This window comes from Kryptolebias marmoratus, linkage group LG6 (assembly GCF_001649575.2).
Source record: "Kryptolebias marmoratus isolate JLee-2015 linkage group LG6, ASM164957v2, whole genome shotgun sequence".
Classification (NCBI taxonomy): domain Eukaryota; kingdom Metazoa; phylum Chordata; class Actinopteri; order Cyprinodontiformes; family Rivulidae; genus Kryptolebias; species Kryptolebias marmoratus.
The window spans coordinates 13,254,204-13,265,723 of record NC_051435.1 but is presented as its reverse complement, the minus strand read 5'-3'; the positions used below and the strand labels follow the sequence as shown (position 1 = coordinate 13,265,723).

General features: G+C 43.2%; 2 protein-coding genes across 2 annotated transcripts; both read right to left on the bottom strand.

The window, feature by feature from the left end:
• Positions 1-788: 788 nt before the first annotated feature.
• cnmd (chondromodulin) lies at positions 789-5,312 on the bottom strand. Its single transcript, XM_017422653.3, has 7 exons — positions 5,040-5,312; positions 4,768-4,902; positions 4,126-4,266; positions 3,898-4,011; positions 3,634-3,787; positions 2,434-2,618; positions 789-1,871 (listed from the first exon to the last, which is right to left on the bottom strand). Exons 1-7 carry the CDS (start codon positions 5,193-5,195, stop codon positions 1,644-1,646), a joined length of 1,113 nt encoding a protein of 370 aa, XP_017278142.2. The 5' UTR covers positions 5,196-5,312; the 3' UTR covers positions 789-1,643.
• Positions 5,313-7,639: 2,327 nt separating this feature from the next.
• Positions 7,640-11,305, bottom strand: si:ch211-199f5.1 (protocadherin-8). The gene is made up of 3 exons (XM_017422605.3): positions 8,783-11,305; positions 8,495-8,693; positions 7,640-8,341 (listed from the first exon to the last, which is right to left on the bottom strand). Exons 1-3 carry the CDS (start codon positions 11,249-11,251, stop codon positions 8,028-8,030), a joined length of 2,982 nt encoding a protein of 993 aa, XP_017278094.1. The 5' UTR covers positions 11,252-11,305; the 3' UTR covers positions 7,640-8,027.
• Positions 11,306-11,520: the final 215 nt, after the last annotated feature.

The window sequence follows — 11,520 nt, the reverse complement described above, 5'->3', positions numbered from 1 at the left end:
ATTAACATGTTTCCCATTTGCTTTAAAATATTTCATTTGTTAAACATGTCATTTCTACGGAAACATTTTCCATCATCTCGCATTAGTCCACATCAATGCAGATGTCAACGTGCACAAATGGTGTTGCCCTCGAACTGAATCTGAGCTGTGAATGGGAGTTACAGCAACTGTTGCTGTCACTTCCGTTTTATCCAAATAATAATGATATTAAAAACACCCAGTGGAAACACAGAAACATCAAAGCCTGCGTACTGTAATTAGGATTTATTGAAGCCTGTTCAGTCAGAAAAGCGACATGATCTGCTGAGCTGTTGGATCCAGTCCCATGTTTTCAGCCTAAAACGGTACAGAGCGCTAACGGGTTAGCTTCATGCCCATTTGTGAATCAGTGAATGTGACATCTACGCATTCTAGTTTTACTGTGTGTAAAGAAGTGAATCCGTACAGATAATTTCTCCCAGTTACAGTAGTTTTAATCACAGTCCACAATCTGTACATCACACTATCAGGCGCAGCTCTGGCAAATATTTACCGTGAAACTCAGAAAATGAATGCACACAGGAATAAAAGCTGAAAGATTATAGTGATACTTCAGATCTTTTGAAGTGGGGCTCTTTGGAAATGTTCTAAACAATTAATATCTGTTGTAGAAAACGCTTTGAGTGACTTCAGTTTGGAAGAATATCAATCAATCGGTGATCTGGCTTTGCTTATAGAGCACATTTAAAACAAAGCTGACCAAATGAAAGCAAAAAATGATTAAAACTTGAAAACATGAATAGCCAAAACATTAAAATCATCAATCCAGAAAGAGAGGTGATAAAACATAGCAGATAAAAGCAAGTAAAAAGACAAAATCACTTAAAGGCTAATGCTTTTATTTTGAATTAAAAGCCAAAGAAAATAAATGTGTCATAAGCCGTGTTTTTAAAAGCTTCAACAAAGAGGGACACACATGATCACAAGTGAAAGGCTGCTCCACAGCTTTGGGGCTGCTACAACAAAAGCCACAATCTCCCTTACTGACTCATCTAGAACGAGGAACATCTAAAAAGAGTTGTTCAAAAGGTCTAAGACATCTAGAATCCAAGTAAAGGCAGATAGGGTCAGGTAATTATCAGGTGCCGGGCTGTGCAAAGCTTTTAAAACAAACAGCGGAATTTTGAAAAATATATTTTGCATTTAACGGGAAGTCAGTGAATCGCTGTTGTCTTAAACCAACTCCAAAATTAACAGTAGTTCATAAGAATACAATTTTATAAACATTTAGATCGATGTTAAATTTATGTTATAGTTATTCCAACAGAAATATTGTAATGGGAATGCTATGGATAGCTGCAACCGCTGTTTGCACTTGCAAATAATCATAGAAATTCATGCAAATAACCATGAAATTCATAGCAATGTAAAGGTTTATAAAACAGCATTCTTAAGAATCACTATGAAATCATTGAGTTTGGAGTTGTCAGTCTGGTCAGAATTAAACTCGAGTTCATGAAACTGAGACAGTTAAAAAGCTGTCTGCAACAGGTAAGATAATAATTGTTCATAACCATTTCACAGGACCCCACTTCCCCCAAGTGTTAAAGATATTTAGAGGCAAGAAAAAAAGACATCCCTGTTTACATGAAGACTTTAGTGTGTTACACAACACCCAGTATTCGTGCCACCCACCAGCGACAGGGCATAATGACCCGGCAGGCTACCTGGCACCCTCTGTGGTTGTAAGGCCAAGGCCAGTAGCCACGACGAGGCTCACACACTCGCTGGCAGTGTGTGTAGCTGCGCTGGCATTCCAAGCAGCAGATTCCCTGGCGGTCCAGCATGCTGTCAAAGGTCATGGCGCTCTCCTCTCGGGCCTCTCCGCTGCGCTGCAGTAACAGAAAGCACATATTTTTTTTCACAAGAGCAACATTTTTATTTTTACTTCTTTTTTTTTTTTTTATTCTGATCATCTTTTAGATCTATGCCTATTTGCAATTCAAATGGCTTCAAAATCTTCCCATCCTCACAAGGATGTGATTTGTTGGAGGCAACATGAATTTTTATGAGCGGTGGGAGTTTTCATATCAGTTCATAAGTTCATCAAGTTGAAATGGCAGCTTTTACCCAAGTGACCTATAATTAAAACTGCCAGAATGACACCTTCACAAAAGCATGCAGCGGCAGTGTAAACCACCCACAGCTGATCCAGGTTAACACATTTCCACTCTGTGTACTTCTGTTGGCTGGAGCATACATTTTTAACAAGGCTGGTATCTTAAGGCTGCTGTGATGAAGTTATTTGTGGGTGTAATAAAAGCAAAAGCCCGATTCAAAAAATATGGCTCTGAGGGTTGCTTCAGGGAGCTGTGTGTGATAGTTATTCAAAAATTCACCAACTCTGGAGTCATGTTCTTTAAAAACAGGGTCGCTGATGAAGTTGCTACTCACATGGTAGGGGTTTGCAGGATTGTACGCTGACCCCGTGGCTGACTCTTCTTCTTCTCCATCCACAACTCTGGATGCCTCCCGCTCTGCATGACTCACCGGGTCCCTCTCCCCAGCATCCGCCTTGATCTCCTCTGTGTCTAACTGCCGTTTGGCTCGACGTGCGCCTCTCTTTCTCCTCGCCCCATCTGTTACGGCATCCACAGGAGGCGAGAGTACTGGGTCAACATCCACAAGATGCCATACATGTCCTCCGAGCTCAATCCTACATAGCTGGAGCTGTCTCAGACGTCTTGAATTATTCACTCGGCAGCAGTGATATCAAGCAGTGTTGCATATTTCAAGTTCATTCTTTTTTAATACAAGACTTTGTTAGTCCTTTTTCTCCCCCCCGCTGTTAAACTCTAAATTTAGTGTATGTTCAAGATGTTCAAATGTTTCACCAACTTCTGAGCCGAGGATGTAAATTTTACAAGTGTGTCAGCAGATAAGAGGAGCAATCACAGCTAAGAGTTTAATAAGGCATGAAAAAAAAAAGGAAAATAGTTCACTAAGAATAGACCGTGGTGAGTTTTTGAACTGTAGCTTTTGTACTTTGAATGATTAGAAATTAAAGTCCTAGCGATCCTTGAAGGAATGCATATTGTCCTCCGCCTTTTGTGCCAAAGTTTCAAACTAACACAAAACAAATAGTTGTCGCCGTTTTGATCAAATTGTGAAAAGGACGTTATGCACAATCGCACGCAATATTGTGAGATCTCGTACAATCTGTTTTTTCTCAGAGTACACACTGGGAATTACTCTCAACTACTACCACACCAAGTATTGGCTCAGTATCAGAACAACTGACTGAGTTATAGCCATTTTTGTGTACGCTAAAGTTGATTAGCTGTGGCAGCCATGTTGAATCAAGTTGACCCAGAAAGTTAATCAGTTGTGGGTGTACATCTAATGAATATTTGCTGAAAGCTTGATGAAAGTCAGTAGAGTGGTTCATGAGATATTTTGCTAACAGACAGGTTAATGCCAAAGTTTTAAAAGATTAATTAGCTGTGTTAGCCATCTTGACATGGTTTGACTCCAAAAGTTAATCAGTTGTAGGTGTACAACCAATGATTACTTTTGAAAAAGTTGCACTAAACTGCGTCCACTGGTTTCATTATCGCCCACATTTCATGGTGGTAGGTGAAGAAAAAAGGCAACCTTTAAGATACGCAGGCTCGAGCCAGAAGATGGGAAGTTTGCCACAAAGATCCAGTATTTTGTTGCCTAAAAATGTGGCGTTCTTCAGCGGCTTCTCTGCTGCAACCCATGTGAGGAACTCATCATCGGCCCTCACGGGCATTAGTTCATCCGTCTGACAAGGAGAGAAGAAAAAAAAACATCTTTGAATTACTCAGATTAGCGCTGCAGCTTCTTTCTTTATTTCAAATTCTCAACGTTGCATGTCAAGCGGTGCACGTATACCAGGTCAAACATCAGCATCTCTTTGTTGTCGGCTCTCACGAGTGGAAGGTTTGCTTTGATATGGGATTTTATAAAGCACTTGTCTCCTCCGAAGAAGCAGATCCCAGTTATTCCCTGCACCAAATCACAGAGATGCCATGTTTACACTCACGGCTCTGCTACTTTGTTGAGCACACAGAAGGTCTCCGCTGAGCCCGTGGAAGCGAGAACAAGGACAAACTTACTCACAATTTGAAAGTCATGAATCTCCACCGCTTCCCCAGCTCCGCTCCCAGTTTTAACTCTCCCCAGATTGTTGTCGGAATCGATTTGCACGGAGCCCTCCCTCACCTCCCCGTTGATGCTCAGGCTGTAAAGAACATTATAAACCTGGCAGCATTCAAAGTGAGACGTTAAAGTGACTGATTAGTCAAGTTGTGTAAATCACAAAGTGGCAAACACGGGAGCAGAGATGGAAACAAGCTTCATGTTGCTCGTGTTATTTCCCCCCTCGCAGACATTTTCCATGCAGGAAATCCTCTGTAGTTTTAACACACTGAGAATTTGAGCAAAGCACCACAGGAGAGGCTGTTGCAGAGCTTGAGGAGGAGGTTTGCCCCACATGTGTGCTCATTAGAGCACAAATAAACACCACACTGTTGCTTAAAATATGAAGAATGACTTCAGGATCAATTTATGCAACTTGTGTGAAGATTTGATTTTTGCGGCTTGAAATGTTTTGATTGCAGCTGTTTTTAATACGAACGTTTCATGGCAGTCTTCAGAAACTGTAAGCAATCACGCCTATTAACATTTCAATATTAGCACCTGCCTGATGTTTGCCATTGGAATATAAAGTATTTGCATCAACAGCCGATTGTCGCCACTTACACTTCGGTCACTGTCTTTCCAGAGGTAGAAAGAGGCACACAACATGAAAGCAGCAGCAGCGATAAGAACCACCACTCCAAACTTCAGCGCATAGCGGACTGCGGCAGAGGTCGGTTTGTTGAATGTGCTTTGTCCCTAAAAAAACATCCAGAGAAAACAAAAACCAAGCATTTATCGAAGCACTGCTGAAAAACTTGAGATTTCCCAGTGTTGACAGTTTTACTAACATGTCACAAATGTCACTTCTGATTCTGATCAAAAAGCTGTCTTACCGCAGGTCTGCAGTGTTCAACAAACCAAGATCCACGAGCTGAACTCTGCACTTTTCCCATCATCTCTCTCTCTTGATGTCCACAGTTTCCTCTGTGGCTGCTTCCCTTTGAGGAGTCAGCCGAGATGGATATTTGACAAGTGCATGCGAATGACATAAAGTTGATATAAAATTGCAAAATTCTTCATCTGAATGTTACCTGTGGCTCCAAGTCGCTCAAAGCAAGGTGGCCACCCTGTGGTGTGGAAAAAAAAAAAAAAAAAGAAGCAAAGACCTGAGGCAGCTGTGAACTTATAGAAGATTAGCTGGTGTCTGATGTCACACGTGCTGATGCACTGACTGGAATAAAAAAGAAAATGTCTGACTATTTTTTTTTTTCACTGAAAAGAGGACAGAAAGAAGAAAACACAAAAAAATGGCCTCATATTCTTTGAAAGAATGCGTATCTCTCACTGCCATTCATGTCGGAGTTTCAGACTAAGACCAAGTGGAGAAATTACAGAATTGTAGTCAACTTTGTCAAAACCTTGAAAACAACATTATGCACATTCTCATAAAATATCTGGGTATCCCACATGATCTGTTAGCAATTAGAGTGTGTTGTGAATGACTGACAGCTACTACTACACTAAATTTTATCACAGTTTCTGTAAAATTCACTGAGTAATAGCCATTTTTCTGTACGCTAAAGCTGTGATGACCATCTTCAGTTGGGTTGACGAAGCTGATGAGTTATAGATGTACAAGTAATAATTACTTTCTGAGACTTTCATTAAAATCTGTCAAGGGTTTTGTTTGTTCGCTCAATATCTGAAATTTGCTGAGGTATAGTCATTTTTGGGTTTGACAGGATCAGTTGGCTGACCTGAAATTGGGTCGACTCCAAATGTCATTCAGTTGTAGACGTACATCCATTGATTGCTTTCTGACAGTTTCATGAAAACCTGTCCTATAGATTCTGAGATATTTTGCAAACAAATTGTAGAATCTAATAGTAAATAGCAAAGTTTTATCAACAGCTCTCACCTGATCTGTTAACTTACCAACACACCAAATTTTAGCTCAATATCTGTAAAATCAATTGAGTTATTGCAATTTCTGTTTTTGTAACATCTCTGTGCTGTGGCAGCCATCTTAAATTGGATTGACTCCAAAGATTAATCATGTATACATGTATGATCAATAATTACTTTCTGAGAGTTTCAATAAAATCCATCCTGTGGTTCACGAGATATTTTGCTAACAGACAGACACACAAACACTCTTATTTATTGCCCTTAGCTATCTAACTAAGGCAAACATAACAATCACTGTATTTTCATTAATAAAAATGATCCAATATTACACATTTGCAAAACGTATGTGAACCTTTTTGCTTTCAGAAGCTTTTGTAACGCTTTGTGCAGAAATAACTGCAAGTAAACATTTATTTCCAAACTGGTAAAGCACATTAGCTTGAAGAGGTTCTATCTCGACAGAGTAGCTTCAACTATGTGGTAATGGCTGGTTGTTTTTGATTAAGGACAACACTTTGACATGGCCATTGCAACCCAATTTGCACAAAGGCAGCATATTCTTTCTGAAGAGTCGTTGTTTTGTTTTCACAGCTCAGTTTTCTCCTGCTGGTGAAATCAGCCATGAGGATGACAACACCCCAGCTGTATTCACCTTCGAATTAACCGCTATTCCTGTTGGTGTAATATTGGATCATTTTCCTCAACAAACATGTGAGCAAGTATAATATTCTTGCATCATTTGTTCAGTCAGGCTGTATTTATTTACTTTGAAGATTTGTGCTGAAATTCGACTCAGTTTTGGGTCATATTTATGCAAAAATGCAGAATTTATTTAAAAAAAAAAAAAAAAGATTTCCAAACTGTCAAGCGCCACAGTAGCATACATTTTTTATATGGTTGCTGCAGATTTCCTTAAGTTGTTTGCCTGCGCGTCAGCAGGAATGAAAGCTTGCACTATAGCTGTAGTCGAACTCGTAAGTTTCATTATTCTCAGCTCCCATTTATTGGCACAACATGCTAGAGAGCGGCACGGACTTGAAATACGGCGCACACACAGAGGAAAAGCATCTGCTTAATTAAGAATTTTCTGATTTTAGAGTCTTGTGGTCAAGGATTCTTGCTCTTTATTATAACTTAAAAAGAAGAAAACTAGCAAGAAAAGAGATTCAGATGTGCTGCGCCGCTGTTGCTTAGAAACAAGATTAAATTACTTTTTTTTGGATAATTGGTAAGCTGGGAGGCAATCACGGAAGGTGAGGGGATGCTTTGACCTTTGAAAAATATGCAATTGTAAGAGAATTTGAACAGCAGTGCCATATTTGCATGCAAATTGAGGCAGCACAGTAACCACAGTGTGTACAATGAGAAGACAATGAGATTGGTTTGGGCTTGCTATCAGTTTAACTGTGCTGGCTTGAGAACTTCATTTTATTTACTGCAGCTTATAAGCCTTTGAGGCAAATAAAATGCATGCAGTTGGGTAATTGAGGTTATTCTAAATGCTTTATGGATATTCCCCTGAGGACCAAATGTACTGCAAGACTATAAGTTTGCAGCTGAGTCTTTGTTAAGGAGCAAACCAGTGTTGATTTAAACTTTTTTATTTGTGCAACATTGTGATAAAATCTACCACAAACATCTTTCATACTGATTGTTTTCCACAGCAAAAGAAAAAAAGAGGCTGGTTTATTTGTCCTTAGGTCATGTCCTTAAATAATAACACATGCTTTGAAAAAGTCATAATAAAATTCTTTTTTACATTGAACCCTTATGAAAAATATATTATCGATGTAGAAAATCTTGCATATTACACATAAAACAACAAACAGTCTTATATGAGCCAAAAAATACACACGACACGCTACTAAAACACTGCAACGATCCAACACCAAGTCAGTTTGGAATAAAGGACTGTACACTTCAAAGACTTGAATGTCTTTTAATTACAGTTTGAGTTTTTGTTTTGGATGTCTCTAAGAGTTTGTGTACTCTGGGATGGATATTTCATCTGTTTCCTGTATCCTGGCTGGTGTCGGTGGACCAACAAGAATGTAATCGAACTCCTGGTGTTGGACTTTTTCGTACACGCTCTGCAGGCCACCGGTTTTGGGGAGGTGAGCCGGGTAGTAGTTTTCCCTTCTTGCATCCCGGGGAAGGGTTGCGGTTTTGGAGAACGTCGTCAGGTGCGTTCCGCAGGCCAGGCTCGTGTTGGGTCTTGTAGCCGAGGGGCTCCAGCATCGATCCGAGTGTCCCAGCACTTTGCACTCGCTCGTGCACGCCCAGAGACCTGAAGGAAAACAACAGTGGTGTCAGGGTGTGATGTGAATAGACACTGGGATCACATGAACGTTTGGTGGTAAAACATCTCATACAGGCTCAAGATAAATGAATGAAAATGTGTCTGCTGAATCATAATAAACACAAGTTTTATGACACTTACTGTTCATTGGTGGTGACTCCTTCTTGTGGACATCTCCACTAATATCAGAGTCACTGTCGTTGAAGTCGCTGTCCCCCTTTCCACTATCCTTGCCACTGATTTGAGGATCTCTCGCTGAGATTGTTGTGAATGAATTGCCCTTCCATATTGTTATAGGCCTCACAGTTTCTTTCCCATATCCTGGCAGCGTGGAATAACCCTGCAAAGACACAAAACAGACGTTTTTGAGCTAAAAATCATGCAAAGGTAAGATCAGTGTTTAAAAAACCTTAATATGTGAGAATATACCTTTAGCTTCCCCTCCATGGTCCTGCTGTTTGACTCAAACATGCCTGCTGTCTGCCTGCTGTCCTCACAGCTCGTCTCAGTTGTGGTGCTGCCGGCCACAGGCAGACCCTCAGGAAACGGATGGGCATCAAACGTTTTGCCGTTGTGGTTGGCAATCAATGAATCAATCTGACCACTTTCCACTTTCTCCACATCCGGCATCTCAGCTTTGTCATCAAACCCCCCCTCCCTGGTCTCCTTTTTCCGTCGGCTACAAATGGTGGTGATGAGGATGATGGCCAGCAGGAGGACGGAGCAGCTCCCTGCCAGGAAGATGATTATGGCTATGGACATGTCCCATTCGAAGAGCTCCTCGTTGCCATTTTGAGCCAGCGAGGGCAAGCTCGGCAGAGTCCCTTCGATGAAGCTGAAAATGATCATGGCTGAGGAGGTTAGAGAGGGGGATCCATTGTCGCTGACTGCCACTGTTACTTTGACATTGTCTGAGACATCGTATGTCAGCTGTCGACTCACGAGCACCTTCCCCGTGTCCTTGTTGATGGAGAAGCCCAGGTGTCCTCCTTCTGTGATTTTAAACGACATCTGTGCATTGATGCCCTCATCAGCATCAGTGGCCTGTATCTGGGTGACCACATACCCTGCAGGAGCATCCTTGGGCAGGAAAACCTCCGCAGAGCCCTTGTAGAGCGGGGGCTCGATGATATAAGGCTGGTTGTCATTCTGATCAACTATTTTTAACCTGATGATGGCTGTGCTCTGCAGCTGTGGTGACCCCCCATCGCTGGCCTGGATGTGTACATCCAGCTGCTTCATCACTTCATAATTAAAGCTTCTCAGTGCGTATATGGAGCCAGACACTGAGTTAAGGGACACAAATGTGTTCACTGGGGACCCCATGATCACACTATCCAGGAGTCTGTAGGTGATTTTCCCATTATTGCCCAAATCTGCGTCGCTGGCCTCCACCGTGGTGATATATGCGCCCGGGGCGTTGTTCTCCATCACTGAAACTTCATACACGCTTTTAGCGAAGTGGGGGGCGTTGTCATTCTCGTCGGTGAGTCTGATGGTGAACTGGGCGATTTTTCTTAAGGGGGGTGACCCAAAATCTTCAGCCATGACGGTCAGGTTGTACTCACCGATGCGCTCCCGGTCCAGAACGGCTGCTGTGACGATCATGTAGCTGTCCTCGTGAGCCTGGCGGAGTTTAAAGTGATCGTGGCCGTACAGAGTGCAGTGGACCTGGCTGTTAATGCCCGAGTCTCTGTCCAGGGTGCTGATCAGCGCCACCAGGCTGTCCTTTTCCGCCGCCTCGCTGATGTGCGCAACACCTGTCGCGACGGAGGTCATCGGGGTGACACTGATTTCCGGGGCATTGTCGTTAACGTCCGTGACATGGATGATGATTTTACACAAGGAGGGGGTCGGGTTTGCGCCCAGGTCTGTCGCCTGCACGTCCAGCTCGTAGGTGCTTTTGTCCTCAAAGTCCACGGGGCTCCTGAGCGTCAGGCGGCCCGATTTGTGATCCACTTGGAAAAGTTCTCGGATCTCGTGGGAAACCTGTTTCCCGAACCCGTAGACCACTTCTCCGTTCAGACCCTCATCAGCATCAACTGCGTTTAAGTCCAGGATGACGGCGCCAACCGGCGCGTCCTCCGGCAAACTGACGGAGAAACTGTTCTGGTCAAAAACAGGGCTGTTGTCGTTAAAGTCAGTCACTTTGATGGTTATTTTTGTTGAGCCCGATCTGTGCGGGTTCCCCCCGTCTGTGGCGACCAGTTCCACACTATAAGAGGACTGAGTCTCCCGGTCTAACTCCTTCATCAGGACCAGCTCTGCATATTTAACCCCATCCGCTCTCAGGAGCACATCGATGGTAAAATGACTGTTCACAGAAATCTGGTAACTTTGGATGTAATTCGACCCGACATCTGCGTCCGCCGCCGGGTCCAGGGGGATCCGGGACCCCAGCGCTGCGTTCTCCGAGATTTCCACCACAGACTCCCTGCTCGGAAACTCAGGCGAGTTGTCATTGATGTCCTTCACTTCCACCTCGACGTGAATGAGTTTGTAGCGATCTTTGGAGAAATTAACCACGTCAAAAGTGATCAGGCACTGAGGAGTGTGCCTGCAGATCCGCTCCCTGTCTATCCGCTCCCCGACAGCCAGCTGCCCATCGCTTTCCCGCACCCTGATGAACGAGTCGTTGAACTGTTTCATCATTCTGAAATTGGTCTTGGAGGCATGAGACAGACTCAAGGACATGTCCTTGGCGAGGTTCCCGATGACAGTGCCCGGCGCGTCCTCCTCTCTGGTCTGGTACCTGACAGTATTCCCCTCGGTGTGAGCCCGGGAGGCAAATAAAAGGTGATGGAGGGAGAAAATCACAACCCACCGGTGCCAATAAGTTCTAAACGCGCCTCGCATCATCTTGGTGGTTATCATCCGTCCCTCGGTGAGCAGCCCCATTGTGCGCTGAAAGCAGTTCACATCTGGAGCCAGCTCCTCGCGCAGCTTTACCAACTGAACTGTGCTGGGAAGTGAAAGTTACTCCGTTTTACGCGCAGCCAGTCAGACAGATCCGCTCGTAGCCTCGCCTTCAACACAGCTCTAAATTCTGCAGAGGAGGGGGTTTATACAGCTCCTCATGCTAATGAGACCAAGTGTGACCAATCCCTCGCTTTAGAATTAAAAATACATCCAAGCTCCAAGGCTCGCCTCCTTCTTTCTTTCTTTCT

What these genes read in the sequence shown, in the direction of transcription:
- cnmd (XM_017422653.3), bottom strand. Translation starts at nt 5,195, where the DNA reads ATGTCATTCGCATGCACTTGTCAAATATCCATCTCGGCTGACTCCTCA. An exon ending in AGATTCATGACTTTCAAATT is followed by an intron (nt 4,012 to 4,125) that starts GTGAGTAAGTTT and finishes GATTTGGTGCAG; the next exon opens with GGAATAACTGGGATCTGCTT. An exon ending in CGAGCCTGCGTATCTTAAAG is followed by an intron (nt 2,619 to 3,633) that starts GTTGCCTTTTTT and finishes ATGCCGTAACAG; the next exon opens with ATGGGGCGAGGAGAAAGAGA.
- si:ch211-199f5.1 (XM_017422605.3), bottom strand. Translation starts at nt 11,251, where the DNA reads ATGGGGCTGCTCACCGAGGGACGGATGATAACCACCAAGATGATGCGA. An exon ending in CCATGGAGGGGAAGCTAAAG is followed by an intron (nt 8,694 to 8,782) that starts GTATATTCTCAC and finishes GTGTCTTTGCAG; the next exon opens with GGTTATTCCACGCTGCCAGG. An exon ending in GGAGTCACCACCAATGAACA is followed by an intron (nt 8,342 to 8,494) that starts GTAAGTGTCATA and finishes GTTTTCCTTCAG; the next exon opens with GTCTCTGGGCGTGCACGAGC.